The sequence below is a fragment of the Rissa tridactyla genome, chromosome 2 (genome assembly GCF_028500815.1).
Source record: "Rissa tridactyla isolate bRisTri1 chromosome 2, bRisTri1.patW.cur.20221130, whole genome shotgun sequence".
Taxonomy (NCBI): Eukaryota; Metazoa; Chordata; class Aves; order Charadriiformes; family Laridae; genus Rissa; species Rissa tridactyla.
This window is the reverse complement of record NC_071467.1, coordinates 128,214,524-128,242,383: the sequence shown is the minus strand read 5'-3', so window position 1 is coordinate 128,242,383 and position 27,860 is coordinate 128,214,524. Positions and strand designations below refer to the sequence as shown.

The following is a 27,860-nucleotide window of genomic DNA, read 5'->3' as shown; positions in this document are numbered from 1 at the left end:
GGGTAATTTGTAACTAAAAATCTGAATTTTGACTTAGAAGTCTGATTTGAAGAAAATACAGAAATGGACACAATGAGAAATTATTAGGAACAGTGAAATTAAAAATCATCTGGAATAAAAGACTGTCTCCTTTCTCACCTTGCACCTAGAAATCCTGTAACGCTTTCAGGTGTCGTGTGAATTTTGAATTATCCAGTTTAATGTTCAGGGAGAAAATACACATCTATTATTTCTTACTCCTTCCTTTGCCCAACAACCCTTCACCTGAATAGTAATCTGTCACTCCTTTAACAAACCGCTTATCGGACCGTTACCGTATATTTGTGTTTGCATAAGATGCCTTTATTCTTTGCAGTAACGTGTTTAGCAGCTCTGGGTTTTTTTGGGGAGGAATTTTACCCTGTCATTTCCTGTTTAGTTACGGGTTGAGCTCGCTTTTGTTTTCTGCGCTGTTTACTTGGTACCCTGCTTCCCCCATTGCCGGGAACCACGGGCTGCTCGCTAACTCCTCAGCCTCCTCTCGGCTCTGCCACTACAGCTTTGTTTTCATTTCCGTACGTCATTAACTCTCGTGCAGCTCGCTCAGACTTTTCCCCTTCTTTCTTTTTTTTTTTTTCTCTTTTTAATAGCGCTTTAGTTTTTTCATGTTAAAACACCGATACGCTGAATCTTCAAAAGCCTCCCGAATCAGCTCTCTGCCCACAGCAGGCACGAGAAAACTGAGAAATCAAGAACGTGGCTCTTTTCCCAGCTAAACGCGTGTCGCCATGCGGGGACGGGAATGATGTTTCACCCACGAAGCTGGCGGTGCTGGCAACCAGCCCTTGGCTCCCCACCACCCCAGGGTGCCCACCCTGCACCCCACGCACAAGCAGGCGCTTGTGCAATGCAACTGGGTGGGAGTGGGGGATGCACCTGGGGTGGGATGTCCCAGGTGCAGCTCTGGCATAGAGGGGGACAGCAGCAGGACAGGAGAAAGGGGCAGATGGAGCAAGAGCGGATGGTGAGGGTATATACGGGAGAGGAAAGGGGTGGGAAAAAGTCTAAGGAAGGCTAAGAGGGGAGCTATAACCAGAGGAATTAGCGAAGGTGGCGAGAGGAAAACAAAACAGAAGGTGAGGATACAAAAAGTGGGAAGAGAGAGATTAAGAAAATCCATCCTGCCAGAAACAGCACCTCTTGTCAGGCAGACAGCAGGTGCTGCCTGAGGAAGAGCTGATTCACGCATCTGGAGTGTAGGAACCGAAACACCTCTACCTAAGAAAGAAAAACTAAAAGACTCAAAGGAGGTGGGAGAGGGTGCCGCACTTTTTTCTTTCGGCAATCCGGTGCTTCCCAACTGCACAACATTTTTCGAATAGTTCTGCGAAGAAATGAGAGCTGGATTTCCGGACCCCTGCAAGAATCCTGATGGTTCATTTCAGCATTATCTCTTCCAACGCGAGCCCTTCCTGCCCTCCTCTTCCCCTTACTCCAGGCTCATTTTTGAGACCTCTGCAGCCATAGCACGTCCAGGGCTCCAGATGCACCTCCAGGACAAGATTTCCCCTTGTTCGCGGTCTGCACGGACCCCAGGGGAGTCAGTCACGGAAGTGCAGCAAGGACACTGATGGCACACCTACGCCGACCTACTCCAGCTCAGCTCTGGGAGACTTGTAATGCAGCCGGTAACTGCTGGCCAAGTGGTACGAGCGTGGGTCTTTAACCCCCTCGGCAGCAGTCTGGGGGGGCCATCTCTGTAGCCAAATTTTCTGCTACAAACCGTGCCTTCAGTGGCTTTCAAAAACTACCCTGCTCACCTTCTTCTGACTGACTTCGAACACTGAGTCTTAGCTCCACATCTCCTGCACTTTCAATATTGCCACTGCATCCCAAATCACTGGCAATGGATAAAACAATCTCTTACTAAAGCTACTTTTTTTTTTTTTTTTTTTAAACCTCCCCTGGAAGCCTTATTACAGATTAGATTTGATGAATTTCTATCAGATGCACTGCACCATTCCTCTCGCCTGACAATACCTGCAACAGCTTTTGGGGAATCTGCTCAGTGGCAGTCTGCGCACTTAATTTTTTTTTTCCTTGCTGTAAGAATTGTTATAGAACCTTATAATTAAAACTTTCTATCAACACTGCATTAATTTTTTCTCTGTGTAGCAAAAGTAGCCAACAGTGATCCACTAAAGAGTAGATGGTTTCAAAAAAACCCCTTACTAAGTACTGAAGGCTGTTTAATTAGGGCAAGCTGAACAATTTAACTGAAAAAAATGGATTTATACAAAAAGCAAAACAATTTACAGACAACATTTCATTTCCTAAAAACTAACCATATCTGTTTTTCGTAAGAAATACTGGAATGTTTTAATAAAAAAAAATAATCAATTTTCCATTTGCCAAAATTCTAGACACTTTGAGGATTCTTTTTTAAAGAGGATTCTTTTTTCAAAAGAATCTTTTCCCCAAAGGAAGAGGTAGAGGGAAGAGTTAGCAGAGAGCCAAAATTTGTGGTGAAAAACTTTGGCGGAAAATTTTATTTCTGCTAAATTCAGGTAGCAGCGAAGACCACGTTTTTGGTTAGAAGCTCTTCTTGAAGCGAGGTGTTTGCTGGCACGTTATTTTGAAAAACAGCACAGTAGGATGACTTCTTTAATAAGTGGGCATAAAACCCAGAGATTAGAAAGTCTCAGAGTGAGAGACAAAACCCCTGTGCGATATCTGATTTCTTTGCCAAAGCGAGGAAGGTTTTTAATAAAGGTCATGGAGAAATAATCTCCGAAGACGGCAGCGTCTCTTTCCCCCTATATGTTTACTCTTTTATTTCTCCCCTTTACAGTGAAAAGCAAACCTTAACACACACACACACACAAAAGGAAACAACAACCAAAGAGGAGGGGTAAAAAAAAAAAAAAAAAAAAGGAGCCTGAAATTTTAGTTACACCACATGTGGTTTTCATTTGTGAAAAATGAACAAGCTGTTTGTGGTTAAACTGTCTAATCTGCTGTTATCAATCTAGCGCTGCATTCAAGATTTACAGGATACATCAGCTTCTGTGCCACATTAGCTGTAAAAGGGAGAGGGGGTGGGAGGAAAAAGGAGGAGGAGAGAGTTTATCCTGAGGAATAATATTTCCAATGCAGCCACACTCACACTACATCTGGTTGTGCTGGTAGCGGCAGTTAAATTGAAATATTTCACAGCGTGTGTCAGAAACATGCAGAATGGTAATTATGACAGATCTGATTAAGCCTGAGTGCCACTAGCTCCCTGGCCAGCTCCGGTTGTGCAGGTGTGACCTTGTGCGTGCCTGCGTGTGTAAATAAAATTAATTACAAGCGAGAGGGCGAAGGCTTCGGTGACATCACAAAGCGGAGAAACTCCCAAGGGGGAGACCTAATGGAATATTTTCCCTCAGTCTAATAATACAGTTCATATTGACTTGAGGTAATTAGTGGGATCATTAAAGCAGTTTTCCCGGCGTATTTGGCTGCCTGATCAGATTAGTGAAAATGTTCTTCAGAACAAGCCCTGTGTGGTCTGCCAGAGAAGGAGGAAATAAAAAGCAACAAAGCATATTTTGGAATGATAAGCAGCGCTGGACTTTTTGCACGGTGTTTTGCGGGGCCGGTCTCGGGAGCCCGGGCGCCCGACTCTCCTGACCGAGTCCATCTTTCATCCCCAGCACACGTGCTCCCACTGCGCGTCATCCAAGACTTTTTAATTTTTGCTCCTCTATCCTTCAGAACTACACCGTCCCTATCTCTCGCTGCTTAAAAAAAAAAAAAAAAAAAGCAGATAAAAGCCTTGTGGAACTGCTAGCCTTAGAAGCGCTACATTAAGATAACTGGGGAGAGGAAGAAGAATAAATACACTATAAGCTCCCCCCCACCTTTCCCCAAAAAGCTAACAGAGGACTGAAGGCACTGGTTTGAGATTTAGTAACGTTTTCATTTCCAAACGAGCTTACCCCAGCAAAAAAAAAAAAAAAAGGAAAAAAAGAAAAAAGTTTAACTATGATATAAAGTCTTCCACGGTAACAGAACACAGAGCCCTAATCAAGAAATGGACCATTTGTTTAAAAACAGTCTATTGAGCATGCTCTACCTTGCAAATGGAATATGCCAAGCTCTGTCACAGATGGCAAGCTTTGACAGTTCCCATCCGTAGCGTCGATACTCGACAGTTCAGCACAAGATCAGTGACATTCTGTCTCATTAGAGCCACGCTAATTATCACAGCTAGTTTCAGGGGAAACCATGTGTTGCAATGGTCAATTTGAAGGAGTCTGTGCATCAACAAACTGGTAATAAGGATCAGACACCTTATTATATGACAGCATGCTGCCTATGATCTGATTTACTGAATCAGAGGTACTGAGGCAACACTGAAGCCTGATGGGTTATGGAATCGCATGTACACAATGCATATCTGAAATATGCTTTAAAAATAAAAGGGAGCTATATAGAAACAATACAAATAAAAATTTAAAAATGGTGAAGTTATAATGAGGACTTTTTTCATTTGTCATTAAGACATGCAGGGATGTTTAAGATCTTGTCAGCCAGTTTTATCTTTAATCAAATCATATAAGATAAATAATTCAAAATGAAAACTGTAAAATTATGGATTATGCTAAATTATAATTCATTCCATACTCTGATTTTTCAGTTTCAATAACATGTACCAAACATTCCTTATGTTGTGCCGTCTTGCTGCTTTAACAGAATTTCATATTTTGTAAAGAGCTTTCTCTACTTGTCTCTTTTTTTTTCATTTGTACATTTAATGACTTAAACTTATTCTTCTCCTAGCTGCTCCCACACGTTTGTGCTCCTTTCACCAAACAAAAGAAAAAAAAGCCATCTAACCAAGAACCCGGGTTCTTGGGCTGTTTCTGGCCACCTGCGGGGCCGCATCCTGCTGGGTGCTGAGCGCTCCCAATCCCAGCCCCTCTCCGGGATGTGCAGCAGGCGGAGGCTGAGGCCGCCGAGGCGTTGAGCATTAACTCCCGACCAACCTCAGGCAGGTGTGCACCGCATCCCTCCGGGGAAACTCTCCTTAGGGCTCAAATACCCAGCGTTTCCCAAAGCTGCCACCAGCTCTTTAAACAGCCTCTATGTGGATTGTAAGCAGCGCTTAAACGGCTCCTGCGGCAACCCGCCTGGCTGGGAACCCGTAGCCGGAGCCCGTTTGACCCCACATGTAAAGCACGCTCAGGAAACGCACTTCTTCATCCACGTGTCAACAAATCCAGCCTTTGCCTTACATGTTGAAAGGGCTACCTGGCCCCAAGGAGCTGTTTGAAGAGGTCAATATAATCCTCTTACCAGTTAAGTATTTTCCATTCTGTACCTTTTTCTTTGGCTTGAAGTATTTCAGGTTTTAATGCTATTTTTTCCCTCTATGCAGATTTCCATGGGCAATTGCACGCTGATATGAACCACCTCGGAGATTTTAAGGCGGTTTCTCTTCAGCGCATCTTTGGTGATTCAAGAAGTTGCTGTCTACTTTTTACTAGCGGGAACCCAAGACTCACTGAAGTCAACCCACTCCACCAAGGTCATACCAATAATGTGGGATACAGCCAGGATCCACGACAGCCCTTCTCCAGATCTACGAAGATTGAGCAATGACTGAGTTAACTGAACTCAATTTTTCTACCCGCTTTCTGAGAAAAAATTGAAAAAAAATTTCCTAAGGAAATTTCCTGAGCCTTTAACCTTTATTTCTGCAAAGAGACATTGTATAAGAAATTAAGATACCGGGCAGAGGAAGGACCTGAAGTGCTCTGAGCATTTTGTTCCTGCAATAGAAAGACAAAAATCCACTCCTATCCAACCCGGGCGAGACAGAACACACTATGACTCTGCAACACGATATTTTGTGAAAGAAACAAATCAGGTCTATCTGCCAAGTTTCACAGTTTCACTGAATGACACGCCGCTTTATGGGGCAATTCTTGATCGTGCGCAGAAGCCCATCGTGCTTTCCCAGTTCACACTCTTCCTCTCCCATCCCTGCTGACACTCGATCCCGTCCCGACTCCTGCTGCTCATGGCACTTCTTCAAGTGCCAGAGCAACCACCCCTGGGTAGCGGAGAAGGGAGGAAAATAAATTAAAAAAAAAAGAAAATAATAAAAATAGAGGCTGTTGTGTGGTGTGCTTCTGCAGCTAATGTTTTCTAAGTGCTGTATCTCGCCTTCCCACGAGGGTGAGGGGTTTATTTCCAGGTGGACCTGTGAAAACGACGGCAGACCTCGGAGCACGTTTTGTTTCCACCTCGCATCTCCCCGTGCAGTATCCCTCCCTGCTCCACAGAGAATCCATTGTATGCCGAGGGGGGTGGGGGGGTGGGGGTAAAGAAGGCTTTTACGCCAAGATTTAAACCCAGGAAGTGACTCAGCTGCTCTGAGAGAGACAAAGGCGGGAGACGACTTGACGGAGACGTGGGGTGACGGGGCAAAGGACCGAGCCCTCTCCTGCCCCCAAGGCTGGACCCACTGGGGCAGCCCGAGGTGCAGCGCCCCGAGGACACGGCCTTGGAAATACATTTCTAGATCCCTCTCTCAAAGCCAGATTGTTACCACAGAGGGTTACTCGTGGTGCTAAAAAGGTTTCTTTTCCCGCCGCTGGAAAATAGTTGGATAGATTGTTCTATATCTGCGGTAATGGCATGTTACATCTTCGTGCCAGATCCACAATACCGTGCTTGTTCAGTGTGGGAAGCTGTTTAAAAACGACTTTCCTATTAGAGTATATAGCTTAGTCTCTAGATGGAAAAAGCCAGATCAAAGATATAGCATTTATAAAACCGCTGGTTAAAAAGATAAAAGTGAGATAACAGACATCAATTTTTCACTATAAATCTCCAGGTTTACTACAACATTAAAATTTCCAGTAAAAGCAGGGTTTTATATACCTGAACTCTAATGGCCTATTCTGAAAATATTTATGTCAGGAAAAGCATGGTATTTGCATGCCAAAAGCAATTTTAGTGCCAATGTTTAGCATTCCCTTCCCATTTAACTCTTTCCCATCTACTCAGGAGCGTTAGATGCTCTGCCTAATGCCTACCCCGTGCACCTCCCCACGCAGCCCTTCGGAGGAGGACGCTCCAGGTGCAGACTAAGGCAAAAAGTCAAACACTTCTAATAAAATACCACTGCACAAAATACTTGCCTGATGGCTCCGGATGGAGTCTCTAGTGTGGTCTGAACCACTGATTTTACCTCCACGCTTTGCACGCGAAACTACTCATTTCCAAGGGGCTAACTGCCTAACCAAAGAGAAGGACGGGGACAGAAGGACGGGAAATTGGGCAACACAACGCAACAGCTCAGAAGTAACGGGTCAAAACTCTCTGTAGTGAGGTGAGGTTTCTGGAGGTATGGGTAGCACTCCTTTAGTTTTATTCTACAATTAAAATTGAGGCATGATTTTGTCTTGCCTTCAACACATAGGCATTTTTATTCAGTGTGAAGGGAGGGCATTTGGCACCCACCTGGCCATACACAGCAATCGGCAGGATCGATGCTACAGAAAAGTATCGATTTTACCTATTTATTCTACTATAAAGTAAAACTTACTTAGGTATAATAACGCAGGCTAACGGCCTTACACTGTAGTGTATGGGACTCTCAGAGGTACGGAAGTTGATATTACTTCAGTTTTTGCAAAATGTAATTTCCTAAATTTAAGAGAGCTTTAGCAATGTAAGCTGATTTTCAGCAAAGTTTTCCTTTCTTCCTTGCTTCAGACTAGCACGTGCAGGCCACAGCTTTTCAGGATAAACCATTAACATAAATGTAACTTCTCAAAACGCAGCAAACACACAGAAACACTACAAGTCTCTACTTGCCTTATCTCTCGGGGCTCTTAGGTTTGGGGGTTTTCTGTTTGTTTGTTTGTCTGTTTTTATGGAATAAAATTAGATTTCAGCATCTGTCACCATCAAGAAAAAAAACTCATCCCTGGCTCCCACATGAAAACATTGTAACCAATGCACAGTTACTGAACCATGATGCCTTAATGATCATTACACAAATCAACTTTTTTTTGTTTGAAATAATGAAATTAAGAATGTGCTTTCATAATTACTTAAATCAGACTGTCATGTTATAAATTTAATAAAACCCCAATATGATTAAATTGTAAAAGTAACGTATACCACACAAATTTATATATGCGTGGAATCTTTTCATTTTGACTTATTCAGGTGTGCTGATTAAATTTTAGTAAACAATATTGTTAGTATTGCAGTTCTACCACTAAAAACCAACAACCTGGGAGCAGACACAAAGCACTTGATAAACCTTTCTGTCTTCCTTTTGCATGCATTCTTCTAAAGCTTTCTTTTCAACATAATCTAACAAAAAATACGTAGGTCTATTAGGCAGACAACTTGCAATAAAACCGTAAGATTTTAAATACTGACATTAGGTGTTTTGCCAATTACAGCTCTAAAACTCCCCAAAGATATGATGTATTTGAGCAATTTGAATTAGAATATCTTCCTTAGCTCCTCAGTATATCCATAGTAGCTTTTACAGTATATATTTTGAACTTAACAGAATTTGAATTTATTCTGCAGATAATATACCACAGAATCACAGAATGGTAGGGGTTGGAAGGGACCTCTGGAGATCACCTAGTCCAACCCCCCTGCCAGAGCAGGGTCACCCAGAGCAGGTTGCAGAGGAGCGCGTCCAAGCGGGTTTTGAATGTCTCCAGAGATGGAGACTCCACCACCTCTCTGGGCAGCCTGTGCCAGTGCTCTGCCACCCTCAAAGTAAAGAAGTTCCTCCTCATGTTTAGGTGGAACTTCCTATGCTCAAGTTTGTGCCAGTTACCTCTTGTCCTGTTATCAATCCTTAAAAACATAGAAACTTTAAAAATATACAGAATGCATACACTCCTATATGGGAAAAGGATTCAACGGTTGAAGGAATATTCTAGCTGAGTCCCCAAACTCATTCAATCCCATGTGCCAGATTGTCCCTTTCCTTTGGGAAAGCCAACAAGCCGCCAGCAAAGTGCACCGTGAAACTACACGTACGCAAATATCACTCACCTAAGGCAGAGCAGGATCCCACTAATCTTACTGCAATCTCTTCCTGCTCCCATCACCCCTTCCTCGCCCTGCGCTATGATCTCTGCCGCACCAACCCCTGTAGCCAGCTGGTTCGGTGAGCATCAGGTCCGTATGTGGTCCTCCATCAATCAGGTAACTCTTGCCAAAGGCACTAACGCAGCACAAGGGAAGATGCTCGTTTTTTTACCTCGGTGCCACCTAAGTAGAAACTTCTGTAGCGCATCATTTAATAGCTCTTCCGTACAAAGTGCTCTACTCAGCAGAACATTATCTGCAGTCTCCTGGCTCAGGCAAGCTCAGCCACCTTGCAGGCGCTGGCTGCTTCGGCACCCAATCTAATGTTGACCCAAATCAGTTCCTTAAAAAATAAATAAATAAAAAGGCCCTCCAGCAAAGCAACTATCTTTGTCCACTAGCAGGGCTGCTTTATGTCACATATTGTTTTGTACCGTAACTCCAGACTTTTTAACTCAGCTTTTAAATCCAGGTTTTATATCCAAAATAAGATAAGAGCAGTATTGTTCAATTTTTGTGATGTTTAAAACCAAAACTGTTAACCACCGCATCATTTTCTAACATATGTCCTCCAGGCTTTTCACTATAACTGGAAGTGATTATCCCAGGATTTCCAGTTCCGAGCGGGAAACCAATATCCCCAAATGAAAAAAAACAACCAATGGAACTCCCTCAAGAGAGGTTCTCTTAAAGAATATGCCTGAACAAGCCTCTTTTTTTGTGCAAGGGAGACTTCTTTACCCCAAGAAACATTTCTCTGCACCACTGACAAGCTCCAATGCAGAATTTTTTACGAGACAGGTATCTCCTTTAATGGACACAGCTTTGCTACAGATTTTAAACTTATTGATTGGCTGACTAGTAGTCAACTCATTAGAGAGGACCAAACACAGTCAGTTCACCTATGAGGTTACTTCCATGAAGCAGATTTGTACTACAAACGGCCCTTTGGCTAACTACAGACCTGAAAGCTTGCCGAATACATAAATTAACATTGCATTGCTTAAGTCTGGGAGAAAAATAACCTCTGGGAAGACTATACAGGCATAATCTCCACAATAAAAGGAAAAAGAACTATGCATTTGGTGTTGTTTGCTTTCTGTACTTGATAGCAAAGTTCACACAAGAATCCAACTTTTATACCAATACTCTAAAGAAATGCACCTCATCCTCTGGAAGCTTTTGTGCTTCACTTTGATTACCTGTCCCTTTTGAAGTCAGCACTGGAAGGGCTGTCCCACCTAGAAATTTTAAGACTACATGCTCAAATAAATACACTGTCACACAAATAAGATCAGATCAAAATTACGTGGACCGATAGATTGGCTTCATACCTTAGTTTTGCGGAGAACAGCAATGGAAAGGGGAAGGTGTAGAAAACGGACAGTTCTCTAACCCCAAGTCTTGACATGTAAATAAAGACATCTGAGGAGCACACAGGTTGGAAGCTGCTGTAACATTCTATCTTGATTAGAAACATTTCAAGAGCCCTGTAATTTCCAATCAAAATTACAGTAATTTCCGATATACAAGCCATGATTCATGACAGAATTTTTACATTCCATGGGAGATTATAGTGGCCTGATGTATGACACACTGAGTACAGCACTAACATAAACAATTCAGTTTAATGTTTAAACAGCACTTGGTGTTTAGAATCCCACAATAAAAGAAACATATTATTGTAGAAATTATCACTTTGACAGTGATTGAAGGGTAGGCAGGCATGTGGCCTATAAAGCTATAATTTTTACAGTCCACAGCTTGAGTTTAATCATTTTGATATAACATTTCCAAAATATTCCTTTAAATGCTCCTTACAGCATATAACTTAAGAGACAACATCCTTTCTGTACAATGAAATGGAGTAAACTCCAAAACGCGAACAACGCAGAAGTCGGAAGTTAAAGACTGTTAAAAAGAAAACCAGCACTAAAATGCTGACGGCCCAAGAAACATTGGTCTAACTGATCATTATCAGCTTTCCCCGGAAGATGCTGTATTTTTCTATGAAGCAATTTTAGAAAAGTAAAGGAATAGTGACTAAGTGGACTGAACTTTTAATCTAACATGAAAATTCAACATTGCAAGCATTGGTGCCTTTACCGTTTCTTTCTAGTGTTGGCATAACGGCGGTTCTAGTCTTTCTCTTTTTTCCATATATTTTTCCTTTACTTGCTTCTTGAGTACATTCTCACCTAAATCAATGCTTTTGCATACTCCAGTGATCCTTCCCAGGCGACATGTCACTTATGATAATCACACCCAGCAAGTGATTGCTGATTTCCCTCTCTTGCCACTAAACTTGACAAAAATTCTTCAGTTGAAGAAAACAGAATAGGAAACCACACAACAAAGGCTCAAAACTGAATATGCAATATATATGTATGCACACATGCAGGTAACCAAGCAGCCATCGTATTCCACAAAGATCATACCTGTTTTCTCTGCTGTAACTCGTATAACCGTAATTTGTTGGGTTTTTGTTGTTTTTTTTTTTTTGACATGGACAGTGCTTCCCCACCTCCCGTGCACAGTCTTACCAAAGGGTCTGCTGCACCCAGGCCCCTTTCTGATCAAATATTTTCACAAAAAAAGGAACTCCAGCGCTCCTTGTTACAGCGCGTGGAATTGCAAAACGCCAAAGCCGCGAGATGAATTCGGCAGCAACATATATAGCTCCCACACAACTTTTGCCATGTTCACACCAGCTAGGAACTGATGAGCCTGATGCTTTCTGAGCCATGCAAAACCCACGGGCACGCAGGGAAGGCATCTTGCCAGCGGGAAAGAGGGAGGGATGCGTCTCGGGAAGCCACTTCTCAACCCTGCCCAGTCAAGGGTAACCAGGGGTTACCTTTGGACTCAGCAAGGAGCTCCGAGCTGTGGTCCGGGGCTGGTGTGCCCACCTGGCCACTCGTTGTAACTCACACAGAAACAGATCAAAATCAGAGGGGAGAAAAAATCCCGCAGGACAGGGAGGCTCTTGCGCCCCGGGAACTTTACCTGGCTTTTGGTCGCCGCAACCTTTGCAAACAGTGCTTGAGACACCTTAGCTCTCTTCATTTCCTGCTGAATCTCATCGTAAATGGAAGCATTAATGTTCATGGAATTATTTTCTGTTTTTCCATTCCTCTCTGTAGCAATAGTAGCAGTTTTGACCTAGAAAATATATTTTACGAGACATTTTTCATTATGAAAAAGTTATTTTCCTCTTTTTCCCTCCCCAAGTAGTTCCCGTTTCCATTTTATTTCTTTTATTCAATCTTGCTCTGATATTCTTTCAGCTTTTCAGAGACTTAACGTTATAAGTTATCCATGGTTCAGGCAACTGGGAAACAAGAAAATTCAGCATATTGTAACAGGTGAATGCATCTGAAATATGAGTTATCGTTAACTGACCACTGTGAATTTCAATGTCATAAAACAAATTAGGTGGAAACCTGTCAAACATTCTTGTAGAGACTTGTGAATCCTTACACGATTTCTTTGCCCCCCCCAAATTAAGTCAAAATTGTAACTGCAGCGTAAAAGAATCTCTAATGAAATAAAAACCTAACAGATAACATCTTGATTCATGCCTTATGTCCAGTACACTCAAATGCATGATAATGTAGAAAAGTTGTGGCTTTAGATTTAACTTCATAAAATAATGTCAGTTTAATCCTTAAGCTGTTTTTAAGAAAGCAGTAAGTTAGAATAGCGCATATTTTAACCACTTACTTACTCATGAAATCAAGATAAGGTTTTCTTAAAACTATTTATTCTAGTTATATTTCACTTACATACAGGTTAAAAAAAACCCCACATGAAAACAAGACAGAATGATTATACTACCATTTCTATGCTGCATCTGCAGCGTTAAGGAAAACTACAAAAAATACGTCACTAGTGACATGATGTGCAGAAAACTATCCTTTCCTTTATCCTCTGGAAATGGTGGAAGTGATGTTTCAACACCAAGAATCATCCCACCAAGGTTACAGAGCAGTTTCTGCAATATCAGTTGAGAGGTACAAAATAATCAGCAGGTACTCAGCTTATCCTACAATATTCTCAATAATTAAGGATAAGGTTTTTATTTAGCAGCTACTCTTGCAATACGTGCCCAAGATCAGTGGACCACTAATCCTGAACTGGACCAGAGGAAAGGATAGACTGGATTTCCACGGAGAACCCACAAGGTGACAATGCGAAATCAAATCTTCAGGCTTTGATTCAAACCTACTGGTTCATAGGGAAGTTGTTGAGAGCTGAATTAATTTAGCCATTCAGAAGTTACACATCTAGTCTAAGTTAGTCATTCAGGCTACCTCTAAATCTAATGGACAGAGCTTGGCACTTCCAGAGGGTGATTCAGCCTACTCTTAAGTGTGTGTCTAAAACCACACTTTCACTATCAGTTTAATCCAGTGCCAGTCAGCATCTTCCTGTGCTCTAAAGTCCCTTGAGGTTCAAAGGGAAATCATGACAACATGATAATTCATCTTCTAATCTCACTCTCTATGAGCTTTCCTATGTCACAGGTCTCATGATATGAAAGTCAAAGGCTTTGGGTGAGAGATGTACTTAGGCAAATCATCAGCCCATTTTTTCCTAGAAATGTCACGCTCAATTTGTGTTAACTATCCTCTGTAGTGCCTTTAAGACAAAATAATCTAGTCCAGGAACTGGGAGCGCATGCCACTTTTGCTGAGCCTGATTTGTCTATCGGGCTTTTCAGGAGCTGTGCTAACACATGCCCATTAGCTGCAAGGGGCGAAACCCCAGCAAAAACAAGGCACCCACACACACTTCTACTTGCCGCCTTCTAACAGGCATTAGCGCTTTCTGGCGTCTGAATACAGGAGTCCTAAATGAAAAGGGAAATGAGGAAAAGTCCCAGAATGTGGCATACAATTTATCATGTGATTTGCTTTAATCAGAAAACAACTGGTGCTTTGCAGCCATGACCTGGAGAGTGAGGCATCTCCTTTTCTGCGGTGTGACATTTCACAGGTGACACTGCCATAGAGGATGGCCAAGCCTGGGCCGACGGCTGCTCAGAAACATTTGAGGCACCTGGCGGTGGGCAGCGTGAGGAGCAGCACCACAAACCTCCTTTCTCCCCACCACAGAGGGGAAAACGCATGCCTCACACTGGGCAAATCAGCATGGGGCCTCAAGAGGAGGTGTATCTCCTGAACACCATACAGTGAAATCATTTGGAAATTACAAAAATCAATGGTAGTTTTATAATCTTTAAATTAAAAGGATTCACTAAAAGGTAACTGACAACCAATGGGGATGTTAAATATACAACTGGAGACAGGCTTCTCTGCTTGCATGTAAAAATCAGGCTAAGCTACATAGAAAACAAAAAAGTGACAGCTTTCTCAACACACCGTCTTGGACTTTGGGTCCGAATTTTGTCAGTTTTTTTGAGGCCTTCTCAAAGAAATATGTCTAACCTGTAACTAATTTTTGAGGGTCGAGATGGGAGGATGAGAAGACAAAGGTATTCATCCAGGATCCACAAGTCCGCAGCATCTTTTGGGAAGGAAACACTTTACTCTCGTGACTCTTTTCTGTACGCACGCTGCCTTTTTGATTGCTACGCAGCATCAAAAGACAGCTTCATGTTGTAGCAGCACTTCATAGACTACTTAACTGAGCTGTGAACACCCAGATCATCAAAAACCGAGACTCGCACACCACGCTGGAGACATAATTTAAATTGCGCGTCTTGGTCCACACTTTTCAATGCCCAATTTAATATGGATATGCACAACCCAGGGGAATTACTGAAAATCCTCATTCTGGTTGGCAAATCACATCTATCTTTACACAGGTACAACAAACTCAACAGCATCTAATATGTCACTGAAGTTAAAAAAAAAAAAAGAGTGCTATTGCCCGACTGCCTTCTATTGTTATTGAATTAGGAAGCGAACAACAGAAAACACCAATATCTGCACCAAAATGTCATATTAGCCCAAAGAGCTTCAGGAAAATGAAAGTCTTAAAGTCATAAAATGATGGGTTTGGGGATTATCAAGAGATATTGTTCACTGCCATATCCTCGCTCTCTCCAATTTACATCATTGGCCAAGTATAAAAATTCTTCCCCCGCCTCTTAACAATTTCTCTTCAAAGATCAAGTATAGACTGTGGCTGGACTAGATGGACCATTGGTCTGCTCTGGTCTGATGAGTTCCATGCAATAACGCTAATTAACCTCTTGGAGAATATCCATACATAAAACTCTTTCATAATTTATACATAGCAAGCATCTAGGCTGTTGTGTTGAATTTAGAATTGAGTTCAAGACAGAGGCTGTTTGAAGTTGGGTTGAAAAAACACCCTCCTCCTCAAAAAAACCCAACGGAAAACAAAAAAGCCCCCAACAGTGCAACTTCAGGACTTGGGAGAGGAGGTGGAAAAAGTATTCATTTTGGAGAGAAAAACAAAACAAAACATAATCTCTCATCTCATCCACACTTAAGCACAACCTCTCACCCCACCCACACTTACAGCCACATTTTCTGTTTAGGAAAGAAACCACAGATCAGCTAAATTTTTTTTTTTTTTTTTTGACAGTAACCAAATTTTGCAAACACTAACTGAACAGGGGAGCATTATTTTACAAACATAACACACTGAGAATCAGAAAATCATTTGGCCATCTTCCGATCGCTAATCAATTTAGTTGTTTAGAAAGACTTGGAAAAAAACCCAAAACAACACATCCATCCTCTCCTGGCCTGCCCAGATATATATCTTCTCATCAAATAAGACTGATGACAGCAGGAAGAAGTTCTGGATTAATTCAATTTTCCTAAACAAAGGACAGGTTGTTATAGAAGGAATAACCAATCTGAAGAGGTTTTCACAAACATGGAAGCTCATTTCTTCCCCACCGAAACCGAAACAAAAAAATCTTTTATAACACATTCTCATAAGTACCGTTTTAGCTTGGGAACAAAAATCTTCTTTAATCCTGGTTTAGCTTTTAATATTACATCGTACATTAAAATTCATAAAGTAGTTCATTCCAGGCAAAACAAACTACTTTTCAGTTCTGCTCTGCAAATAGCACAGGAGGTACAATAAACGCTGTTGCTTTCAGAACAGCTTTTATCAGGACAAGGTTTACTACTCCATTATTACAGTGGCGCCTGGAAGTGCAGTTACAGTTAAGTGTCAGGGTTTCCATTAACTCTCCTCCATGGTGGTTTCGGGGGGTGTGTGTGTGAGAAGGTTGCATTTATTATTTTGTTCATTTTTACTTTCATTAAAATGCAACTTGGCACAAAGACTATCAGCCTAAATCTCAAATTTTGCAGACTTAAAAATAGAAATTTTGCTGGTCGTGACGTATGGCATGTGCATGTGTTTGAACTCCAGGGCTCCACCGTCAAGCTTCACGGGAGCTGCTGTTATCCAGAGCTCCTTGCAATGGAGGTTCACTGGTCCTCAAACACCAGCAAAGCAGTGTCCTCCTCAAGACCAGTCTTTCAAGCGTGACATCCTATCTCTGGGACCCAAGCTGAAATTGCTTTAGCATGAAGGAACTGCAATTTATCTGTAGTCAGAAGAGGCCAGGATTATATTTATGAAAATGAAGGTTTTTGTCAATTGAGTACCCAGAACCATGACTCTTGAATGATTTGTGGACGCTTCCTGAAACATTGCCTTGTTAAAATTATATTCTGCTATTGACGTTACACGTACTCTGGTTTACACAGGGTGATGATGGGCCCCAAGAGTTAGCATAAATTTTCTTTGGGGAATATGGGTGGCAGGGATTTCTTCCTCAGCTCTGCTGAAACTGACATGACTTGCCCTGAGAAGGAAGCATTCGTTACTGCAGAACGGCTAATAAGTTTTAACCAGAATATTTTGTAAAAGAAAATCTGTGACTTGGTCACCTGTCTCCATCCTCCCACCAAGTTGTACTAAGGAGGAGGGAGTCTTTTCCCCCCCAGCCCCGCAAACTGCCCTGATGAGAGGGAGAGGCCATCCCTAGCACCTCCATCCTGAACATAGCTCCACACTCAGCATCCTCTGAAGTATCCCAACGTGCAATAAACTCATCTCTGAACTTGGGATACCCAGAAAGGACCTCTGTGGGGTGATTTGCAAGATGAAGATGTTGAAGTGGGAAAAAAGATAAAAAGAACAAGAAAGGACCTTTTTTTCTCCCTTCTAGGTTGGAGAGGTTAAACTGTATCTCCATGCAATACCTACCCGATGGAGATGCTAGTATTTATAAACTTCGCTGGCCCAGGAAAGAGCCTGATAGACAGGCTTCTGCCCCAGGAGGTGGCAAGGTGAACAACGTCCAAGGGAAAAATTCTTGTGTACGCCATCTCCTTGCGCTCAGTCCACCAGTGTGGAAGGCAGCAGCAGACTTTTACAACTTGACCAGCTTAGAGAGCTATACACGTATCCCAAAAGCTCATGCATTAGAGGCTAATGATTTCAATAAAAAAAAAAAAGTAAGATTTTGCTTTTTTGTTTAAGTCGGAGAGAAAGGGAGAAGTAAGGGGGACAAAGAGCTTCTTAAAGGATTTCAAAAAAGAATTGGAAACAATCCAGATACATTAGCTCAAGTAGCAACTAGTAAGAATGCTGTAAAAATGAGATAAATTCAACACAGTTCCTTCTAACTCAGGCACCAGAGTTTATGCTTGGTGAGTTCCTACTATCCTATCAGACCTCCAAGGTCACGCTTTCTGTTTTTGCATGTAACAGCATGCAAAACTCACACAGAACAAGCTCGGCTGCTAAATGGTTAAGTCTGCTCTACTGTCTGGCCACCAGTTGGCAACACAAAAATGCAAAATAGATCCTTTTCAGGATGTTTATTTTCACATCCTTCCGAAACTGATAACTTGCAATTGCAAAATAAACCTTCATGTGTGGCATATTAGCTCCCATTTTTCATGGTTTCATAGTTTAATTGTTTAAAATGTTACACTGGTCTAAAAATTTAATATTAAATATGTTGGCTCTTGCGTAAATTCTGTTGTGAGGATAAACGGTCTGTTTTGCCTTTCAATAGTTATTCAAGAAGCTCACAGCTAAGCTAGAAAAATATGCTGTATTCCTCTATAGTGAACTTCAAATAATTGCTTATAATAAATTTGGTAGTAACGCCACTAGTAGTTTTATTTCCTTAGTATCAAATATTCAATAAACTGTGGATATTTGGGGGGGTATCAGAGTAGTAGTTTGCATTAATAATTTTGCAGTATCCTGACTATAATTTATTTCTGCTACGATCTGTAAAGTTATACTTGCCAGTGCAACAACTAGGATCATTTCATTACTATTTCTAGCATTAAGCGGTGAACTTATGTTACCAATACTGACATTTCAATTTTCAAATCCAGGGTTCACATTTAGTGAATCCCAACTCAGAGGTTTCTACATCCTCGGTCCATCCACTTGGTAAAGTGCGTATGTTTTGCTGAATGACAGAGAACAATATAACGGCTAGAAAATAAACTGTTTTGTTCTGTGGACTTCAAGTATTAGTCTATAAGGTTTCGGTATAAACCTGTTTTCTTTTTGAAACGGATTAAAACAAAACCGTATGCTGTTTCCACTTTGAACCATCGTGATTAGGTTAACTATACTCCTGACTTCCACTGAAAAAATGAAAAGTAATTATGAACAAGAGCACAGTAGAGACAGACAGACCCCACCTCCGACCCCCAAATGTGGACTTGCAGTATGTTTTGTCAGCTAAGAAAACCCCTAAGTCTCACTTTCTTTCTGGCTGCGAGGGATTTATGCAGTTTAAAGTGTGAATTAAAACCAATACAAGGACTACCTCTGACTCGACATCCTTCTGGAAGGTCCTGTAATTAACTCTGTTCTTTAGCTGTGAAATTGCCCAAGACCACTTGAGACAGAGTGAGACATTACCTTGGCAGAAAGAGATAAGTTAAGAAGGAGGGTTAGCCTTTGCTCTGAATTACCTGGGCTGTGGGAGCAGGTACAGATATTAAAACAAACTCAAATGTTATTTTAAACACAGTTATCTGTATTTAACTATTTCCCACTAACGCGTTACTATGTAAATAGATTCTCATCCTTTATCTTGAAGAGTATCTTTAGTGGATTTCTTAGACTAAACTCAGTTAACGATAACAAAACTAGACCATTAGCACAGTCTGTTCTTTCTGCTAAAATTTTTTTCTCTTCTTGTGAAAAGTACTGCAGCAGGTCAAAGTGATCTTCTCTCCCCCCTTTTCCTACAATTGTGTTATTCATTACTTCAGTCTGGTCCTTAGCATCCATTAGCTGCAGGGAAATTAGAAAAATAACCTGGAGGAATTTATAGCATTCAGAATGGGTACGGAGTACAGTCATAGGCACATGCCTGAGCCTGGTTAGTAAAAAACTGCTCTGTGTTTATACACTCAGCCATCACAAAACTCCCACCACCACAAAGCCTTGCTTTGTACAGCAAATCTGGACTGCGTATCCTGCACGATTCTCACATATCTGTAGATCAGTTTGGTTTGTCCTTGCATAGGTACAACCCTGAGCCACAGCAACGCAGAGTATTTGAGAAAAGGTACACTATTTTTGGAGTGTTTCATTCACAGCCGTGTTTCTTCTTTGTGGAAATCCTACGTGTTCCTATGGCTCACACCTGTACTTCTCATGTACCCTAAAAGCTAAGTTCCCCTGATGGGCACAAGGACTCAACCATTCAATTTCTAGATCCCACTCTATCAAACTCTATAATTTTGGGAGAATTAAACTAATAGTCCCACTAGATTTTGCAGAAATCAATAGGTGTTTCATTTGAACAAATACTAAATGAAGCTTTAATGAACATATTCCAATCTTTCCGAGCAATGGATATAGCAAGTCTGTTATGTTATCCAGCTGTCAAGCAGCTTGAAAGCGCGCCCAGCATTTTGGGATGCAGTCCTCTTCCCTCATGCCTTTAGTTTTACCTGTTCGTTTCCTGGGAAATAATTTTTAAGACAATACGATGTACTCATACTTCCGCTTTCATTCCCACTCAGTTTAGTGGTCCAAATCCTTCAAAATCCCTATGTGAACCTCTAACATTAAAACCAACACCTGAGAATTACAGGAAAAAAAGACAGCTGAAAGGTAGCATGGTCCCGGCCCAGTAAAGCTCGTATCTCAGTAAAACGAGCAAAACACTCTGTAAGGACCATAATGGACAGAATTTATCTTAAAACTAGAAAATTGGCAGTAATAAACTGCTACTATTACCCATTATATTTCCTAAATTTAATTTGTGATATGCACTGCGAATAATGATTCTACGAGCGTTTAAAAAAATGCAGCAATAAAAGCTTTCGTCTTTTTAAGAAAGGTTATCACCCGGCAGGGCCGGGAGAAAACACAAGGAGCAAATCTGAAAGAGAGAGCGAGTGGTTTACTTGTGGGGGCCGGCTGGGCGGTGTGCTTATGAGAGGTGCAGGGCCCATCGCAGAGGCTGCGTTCAAGCTCCTTTCCCTTTCGTCCTGGTAAATTCGATCTCGTTCGGCTTCCGGCAGCTGCAAGAAGTTCTGCATAGCCCGAAGGTTCACCAGTAAGGACTGCGAGGCAGTCTTGGGATCCTCTTCCTTTCGGAGGATTTCTGAGAGCAAGCCCTGTAGGGAGGGGAAGAAAAAAAAAAAAGCACAGGCTGGAGAGTTAGCCCAGGTGAAGCCCATGTACAACCCCGCACTGCAAACCCACCGCTTATCAGTCCTCCTCCTTCTTTCCACTGGGCTGAGGATGAGAGCAGCAAATGGACTATTCGCTCCACGTAGGAATACATTAATGGCATTTTAGGTAGCAGAGAAGAGAGCCTCAATTGTACCCTTAATTTTATTAAGCATCTGTTTTGCATACAACATCAACTGAATCTGCCTAATAGGTCTCCTTCCTTTTACTGGCTTAACTTGCCATGAAATCTTTCACAGTCGACAGACAATCACAAGACGTTAAGAGTAAGTGAAATACAGATAGTCCAGAGGCGTGACACCAGGGTCTTCTCAGGCTTCTCAGACAAAATGCATAGCCAACCTAAAAAAAATGGCTTTCCACACTTCTAGCAACTTTAAGAGCTCTTTGAAAGGAAGTGATATTTCACAACTAATCTGTGACGATAAACTTGCAACGTTCCTAATGTACTGCTTAACTGACTCAGGTCCATATTTTTTATCAGGCAATATTTTGAGAGTTGTATAGTGGAGTTTAACAACAAGTGAGGAAGCTCACAGTTGGATGCTCTCCTTCCTTCACCCTCCTCCTCCTCCCATCCTGTCCCTCTCCTCACCAGGACAACCTTAATCCTCACCCAGCCCGCCGCTCGGGCTATTTATTTGAGCACCCGCTGCGCAGGTGTCATTTCCTAAGTCCATTTACCGTTGCTCCCTTTGACCACTTTCAGAAGAAGGTGAGCAGTGGGGAATGAGAGGAAAACAGCGAACAGGGCACCCGTGGCCACGAGCCAGAGGTGGGCAGGCTGCAGACGACAGCCTGCTGCCAGCAGCTCGTACAGACCACACCAGGTTTCCTACGTAATCATTTCATCTCGGTTCTCAGCAATGGAGCAGGCCTGGCGGCCTGGGACACCTAATTACTCTAAAAGATGAAATATTTATGAACCTGTGAGTGCAACTAGAACTTTAATGTCACCGGGTTCTTGAAACCTCCCCCCTGCCAAATTTGCCTTTTAAATATGTCAGACATACAAAATGCTCTCCTGTCTTGAAGTAACAAGGTGGTGATAAGAAAACTAACTTTTCCAAAAGCAAACGCGAACTTCTTTTTAGAATGAATGCCGTTGCCATGCTGGGACAAGGCGAGTGTTGATATGAGAGGCTTCTATTGCTAATGTAACAAGGAACATGGATATGATTTTAAAGAAGAAACACAACCTGATGTTTCTTTTCCTAAAGAACTGTTGTGAGTTATTTGGAACCATGGAGGGAGGGAGGCAGGCAATAAAAAAGCTAAAGACAGGCAATCCTGACTGAAGATATCCATTCCTAAGGGAGTGCAACAGAAAGCTACGGCCCAAGCGTCAGCCTCCTCTGCAGGGAAGTCTGGTGCTCACAGCACCTATGCAAGTTGTCACCTCCGTCGAAGGTCCCATCCTACCAGGAAAAAGCTCCTTAAGAAGGTGCTGCTGCAAAGCCACTGCTCTCAGGAAAGGTCAGAGCCCACACAGAGCAGCTCTGAGCTCTGCATTTGCCCCGTCGCCCCTCGATCTCTCAGGGGGGATGAGGACGGGGGTGCTAACCACTACACTGGGGCCAGTGTGGTCCTCATGGCCCTGTCTGTGCTGGCACACGCAAGAGGGAAATGGGATGAAGAACACAAATAGTCTTTCCAGCACTACACGTGAAAAATAATTTGGAAGAGGATTAAAAAAAAAAAAATAATCCTGCGGGATACTTTCTTACCACTATTCTTCATCCCTCTTCTTTTCTGGTATCCAAGCAGAAACTACTCAGAAGGTAAATAAGAGAGTTACAGACAAAAGTGGCATTTGGGTGGAGTATAAGTTTTAGAATTTTTCTTAACGATTAGTCTAATAATAAATTTACTTAGTAGCAAATATGGAAATTAAACTCGTCTAGCATTTTTTTCTACTTCTAAGAACTCAAACACACATTTACTAGTGTTGATCAGTGGTAGGGTTACACGACCCATCCTCCAAGGGAGGCAAAATATGATTTTGTGCCACCGGAGACAAGGCAAAGCTGTGTGCAGAGCACAGCATGTGTGATGGAGGTGTAAACACGTGTGATTTCTGACTGCAACTGTGCTGAAAACACCGCACCAGGATTAAAAAGAAGAAAGAAAAGCTAAACTGAAGTGGACTGATCATTGGCAGAAGAGGAGACTCCTTACCAACAGCCAGCCCACTCTCAGCCACAGGAAATGTCCTTGAAAAATACTTTAGCCCATAATAGAAAATATTTGCTCGTATAAGCCTTTGCCACATAGTGGGCAGCTAAAAGAAGCAGAAAAGGCTGTTTTTCTTGTATAACTTCCCCCCCCACACCCCCCAGGGAAATAAGTAAACAAAGAAAATTGGTTTTTGTATTTTTTCCTGCGTTTCTTGGTATGACCATTGCTGCAGGACACCTCTTGGTGATTAGAAATGCCATTAAGTAATCATTCCCTCCTTCCCCCATCAGTGCCATGGCTCCTTGCATGAGCTAAGAGCAGAGCAGAGGACACAGAGGCAGAGAGAAAAGGGAGATGAGAGAGCGGGAAGAAGGCAAGGAGGAGGGAGGTGTTTGCTTCTAGGAGCTTTGAACCCAAAGGTCAGAATATGTGAGGAAATAACATGACAAATAAGGTGCAGTACCAAGTGCAGGCAAAGTCTTACAATACAGTTTGCCTGCTTCACATACTACTTCATTGCCACTGCTGCAATTTTCTGAGCACAAAACTTCAGCTAAAATTGTTAGACGAGATGGGAAAATCCTAGAAAGAAAACATCGGCTCTTACATCCCACCCCGTGCTGACGTGCAGAGTTTTACTGTTCATTTTACCAGGCTTGAACTGGTTTGCCAAGATGTAAGTCTTGGTGTGACGTCCTGATACTGTCCTTCAGGTTGCATAAAAGCTAAATGGTGTTTTGTATAGAGATTACAAACACTGTCAGGCTTGCTGTCCTCCTCACTCTTCCTCCCTTGTATTCTTTTAGCACTGGAAATGTGTTTTCTTAAAATGTTACCAGGTCCCATTGAAAAAAAGAAAGTTTACGTGTCATCACAAGTATAATTCATTACTAATTGCACAAAAATGTTCAATAAATATTATCAGGGCTTTCAAAAGCTAATTATGAATTCTTTAAAAATGCAGATAAACGAAAGTGTCTGCCAATATGAACAAAAACAGTGCCTGTCTGGCCCTCAGTTCGTCTCCTCTTGGAAGATAATCACTGATTCAAATAGATTTTATCAGCCTGATAGAACTTCAAAGCTCCCAGAAGAAAAATGCAATTTGCCCAAACCTCCCCAAAACATGCAAAACATCCCTGAACGCTATCCCTCTCCGTTGCGGGGTGCTCCCATCCCATGTCCAGGTGGAAGATTATTTGCAAGCTCCACCTACAAGCCTGGATCCCCGCCAAGTAAGTTATAAGCAGACACATTTATCTATGTCGCTTAGTAGCAAGAGGAGAGCTGTCATGATAGTGTAATAGCACCTTTTTACCTTTTATTCAATAGTGATATGGATAGTGTGCTTTTTCTTAAATTACACTACGAAGAATTATATGAATACAGTGGCAATTTCTGTTATACTTAAGCAGGCAAATTTCTCTCTACCACATAATTTACAGAACTCAAATTCAATAAAACATTACATGATGGTCCATTACTGTTATCAATTTTGAATAATCCATCTTCATTTTTCATTTTACTGGAAAATAAAGTGTGCCAAAGACAAAGTGGAAGAAAAAAAAAAGCGCCTGAGAAGGTGGTTTGTGTAAACTTAGATTTTGTTTTAAAATTACACGGAGCTGTTTACTGCATCCCAGTGTTCTTCCTCGAAATAGCAATTGCCCAGAATTAGCATGAGCACAGTCCTAAATACACTGAAGTTTTCTCATATGGGAAAAGGCATTATAGATGAACGAAAGGCAATGCATCCTGGCAGCTAATATTTCAAACAAGCATGGGGGTGAAGTAGAAAAGACAGGGAGAGAAAAGGTACCTGGCAGAAACACTAGGAAGTTCCTAAAAACCTTGAGATGAGAAACTGTCACTACTGGTGGGGAGAAGAAAAATTACAATAGTCAGACACAGCCAAAGCAGCAAAAAGCACTCCCCCTCCTTCCGCGAAGATGGAGCCGAGAGGTCACCTCCGTACAGCAGCGCCCGAGTTCATGCAGCAAATGTTATGGTTGAAAGTGCACAGAGAGAGAGAGAGGCAGCCCCCAGTCACGGTTCCAACCACAACCATGACTAACACAATTCCTTGCTCGCGCAGTAGGCACATGTCACCCTGCCACGCACCGGGTTAAGCTACGCCTTCCCGTCGAATGTCAGGCTTGCTTGTGGGAAGCCAAGCTCTCCGTTTCCTGACTCGTGTTTACATTTACAAAGGCAGGACAGAAATGGCAGAGGAGCCTGTTTATTTGCTGAGGGCTCCGAAGGTGGTTGATGCTCTGCTCCAGCTCCAGAAGAACAAGAGCAGGGAGTCTCCCAGTTTATTTGCAAATCTGCAGGGGCAGGCTGAGCCCCCCTGCCGATGGGGGGCTGCGAAGAGGCTGCCGTGGGGCACCGCGCCACAGGGGGCTGCCCCAATGCATCGGCACTGTCACCCCCCGGCTGCTCGGTGCCACCCAGGCCAGCGAACTGATCACAAATGCCATTCTCTGGCCAGCAAAGCGCAGGAAAACACTGAACTTGCTCTTTCAAGAGAGCGGAGGTGTCTGCACAGTGCACTGACATCAGCTGGAAAAAATACTACGTTGATTAATTCGGCCGAACGGCAACCGAAACGTAACGAGCTCAATTTACTGAAATTACCCCAGCAAACAGAGGGTGGCACACGCATTTGGTAGCCATGCTTGAGGTGAAGCTCGGACCTGCTAGCACGAATCCTGACTCAACTAACTTTTCCATGGAGCACTACAAAGAGGTGCTAACGCGATTCAATCTGTTTCTTTGCAGCCAGTGAGCTGGAATCACAACTGCTGAAGGACAAATAACACTTCAGACCCCCTGAAGCCTCCCTAGAAGGACCACTGGGAAATTTCTCGTGGGGAGAGCTGCTCCATCCTCCGAAACCACTTCTGCTCCCTACAACAATTGTTCTGTTGTGCCTGGATAGACACTAATTTCCATTCAAGTTGTAGCCTCCTGGACTCCTCTTGGATTAAACTTCGCGAGGCACGTTCCTGAGAACCACACATTTTTGAAACTACCATTTTGAAGGCAGGGGGGAAGTTATCCAAGAAGATATTAAGGACACACTTTAAATTTTCTGAGGTGTGGCTGAGGGTTTTTTTCTGCCTTATAAATAGATGATAGTTTAAAAAAAAAAAAATACTCTAGTTTTCAGAATTAATTTTACCAAATTCTTTCCTTTGGGCTGGGAGGAAGCAGAACATTCTTCCCCCAAACGAAAAATTCTTGGAAATTAGGGCCAACTGTTGAATTACCACACTAAGATGGTAGAACCCCCTCTTGCCACCCAAAACCTCCAAGAAATTCTGTATTCATATTGCAGGGCACAAGTCTCTAAGACAAGAGGTGCCAACACCTTCAGCCAATTCAACCGAAGCCCATTTTTATTGACAAAACATTAAGCTAAGTTACTCTTAGTTTACAGTACACTTCCTTCCTTAACTTCTACATTGAAAGCAAATCTCTCCCCTCATCTGAGACCATATCTCGACATCAGGGGTTTTTTTACACAGAACTCCTAACCGATTTCAGTAAGATCTTTTGCCTTCAGAAACTGATGGCATGATACGGTCCCTGGACAGGGCTCAAATATGCTTATGACAGTTTCAAAAATGTCAGTGGTAAGCCTGAGTTAGCTTTTTATCTCAGAAGACAGTAGATGAATTTCAACAAGCATTTTCACTTGCTCTAGCCAGGAAAAAAAAAAAAACAACCACAAAACCCCCAAAAGATATTACTTCAATATTAGAAAATAGCATCTAAATTTCATCAGTTATTAAAGAGCTGCCCTAATTTTAGTTAAATGTGATGTATCCTTGAATAACCTGAGACAAACTCCGAAGTACAGCAAGCAAAACTAATTTACATGCTTTCTTATAACAATCACAGGTATCTCTACCTGTATTTATACTTGGACGTAGCTGCTACCGTGGGTACAATTAGCAACTTTCAGTTTTGCAAAAGTGAAATGTGCCTACAACAAACTCCTCTGGATTTCAGCGGGGCTTCACTTCATATTAAAAGTATGCTGAGATATTTCTTGGCAACACTGAGGCTAATATTGCCTAGACTGCTAGTATTTTTTCCTTTCTGTTCCCCATGTTCACCACAATATAGGAGAAATATTGCAAAATCTTATGTAGCTAACTGCAAATACTAATTTGGCTAGCTAACACAATTTGTAGGATATAGGGATACTACTTTGTGTTCTTTCAAGCAGATTTGGTTGAAAATTGCCCAAATATATTACATATATATTTTGTATCCCTTCATAGTATTTGTATCCAACGTTCATTTTGGGGTTTCCTCCCAGTTTTGGGTCACTTTGAACACATTTTACCAATCCGGTTAACCACAACATCTGTGAAAGAATTGAACTTTAAACAAATATTTAATAACATTTGTAGTAAGAAAAATATATACTGAACAGTATTTGCCCTAGAAATCTGGTTCTACAGTTGCATTCATTGCATCTCAAGAACATCTTTCTATACTGTGCCATATAAATTCAGTGTCCAGTCAGAACCAATTGTCCTCATATTTCAAGGTAACAAACAGTGTTCACGCACAAACGATAAAGACCAAAAAGCTGTATGCAAAACTAGCTGACAGAAAATGAACAAATTACTTTGGAGGGGGGAGGAAGCTGAGAGGAAACAAGCTGCTTTTAGGCAAGTCTGAGAAAGGAGTAAATATCTAATTAACTATTTATTTTCTGAATTATTTGCTTGGCTTTTTGCCCAGGTAAGATGGCAGCTGCAAACCACAGTAATTTGAAGCTACTGTTATTATTTCAATACTTTACAGTATCAACAGTCAAAATATTAAATACTGTATTAAACAAAACTTTATGTCAC

General features: G+C 42.0%; 1 protein-coding gene across 10 annotated transcripts in view; it reads right to left on the bottom strand.

Moving 5' to 3' along the window:
- SATB1 (SATB homeobox 1) overlaps nucleotides 1–27,860 on the bottom strand; it is a 94,050-nt gene that overhangs the window by 15,455 nt on the left and 50,735 nt on the right. For all 10 annotated transcript variants that reach the window (XM_054191697.1, XM_054191698.1, XM_054191696.1 and 7 more), the window contains 2 exons: nucleotides 20,520–20,732; nucleotides 12,109–12,264 (listed from right to left, as the gene is read on the bottom strand). In XM_054191697.1, the coding sequence (XP_054047672.1) occupies nucleotides 12,109–12,264; nucleotides 20,520–20,732 (369 nt within the window). The remainder of the gene's footprint in view (nucleotides 1–12,108; nucleotides 12,265–20,519; nucleotides 20,733–27,860) is intronic.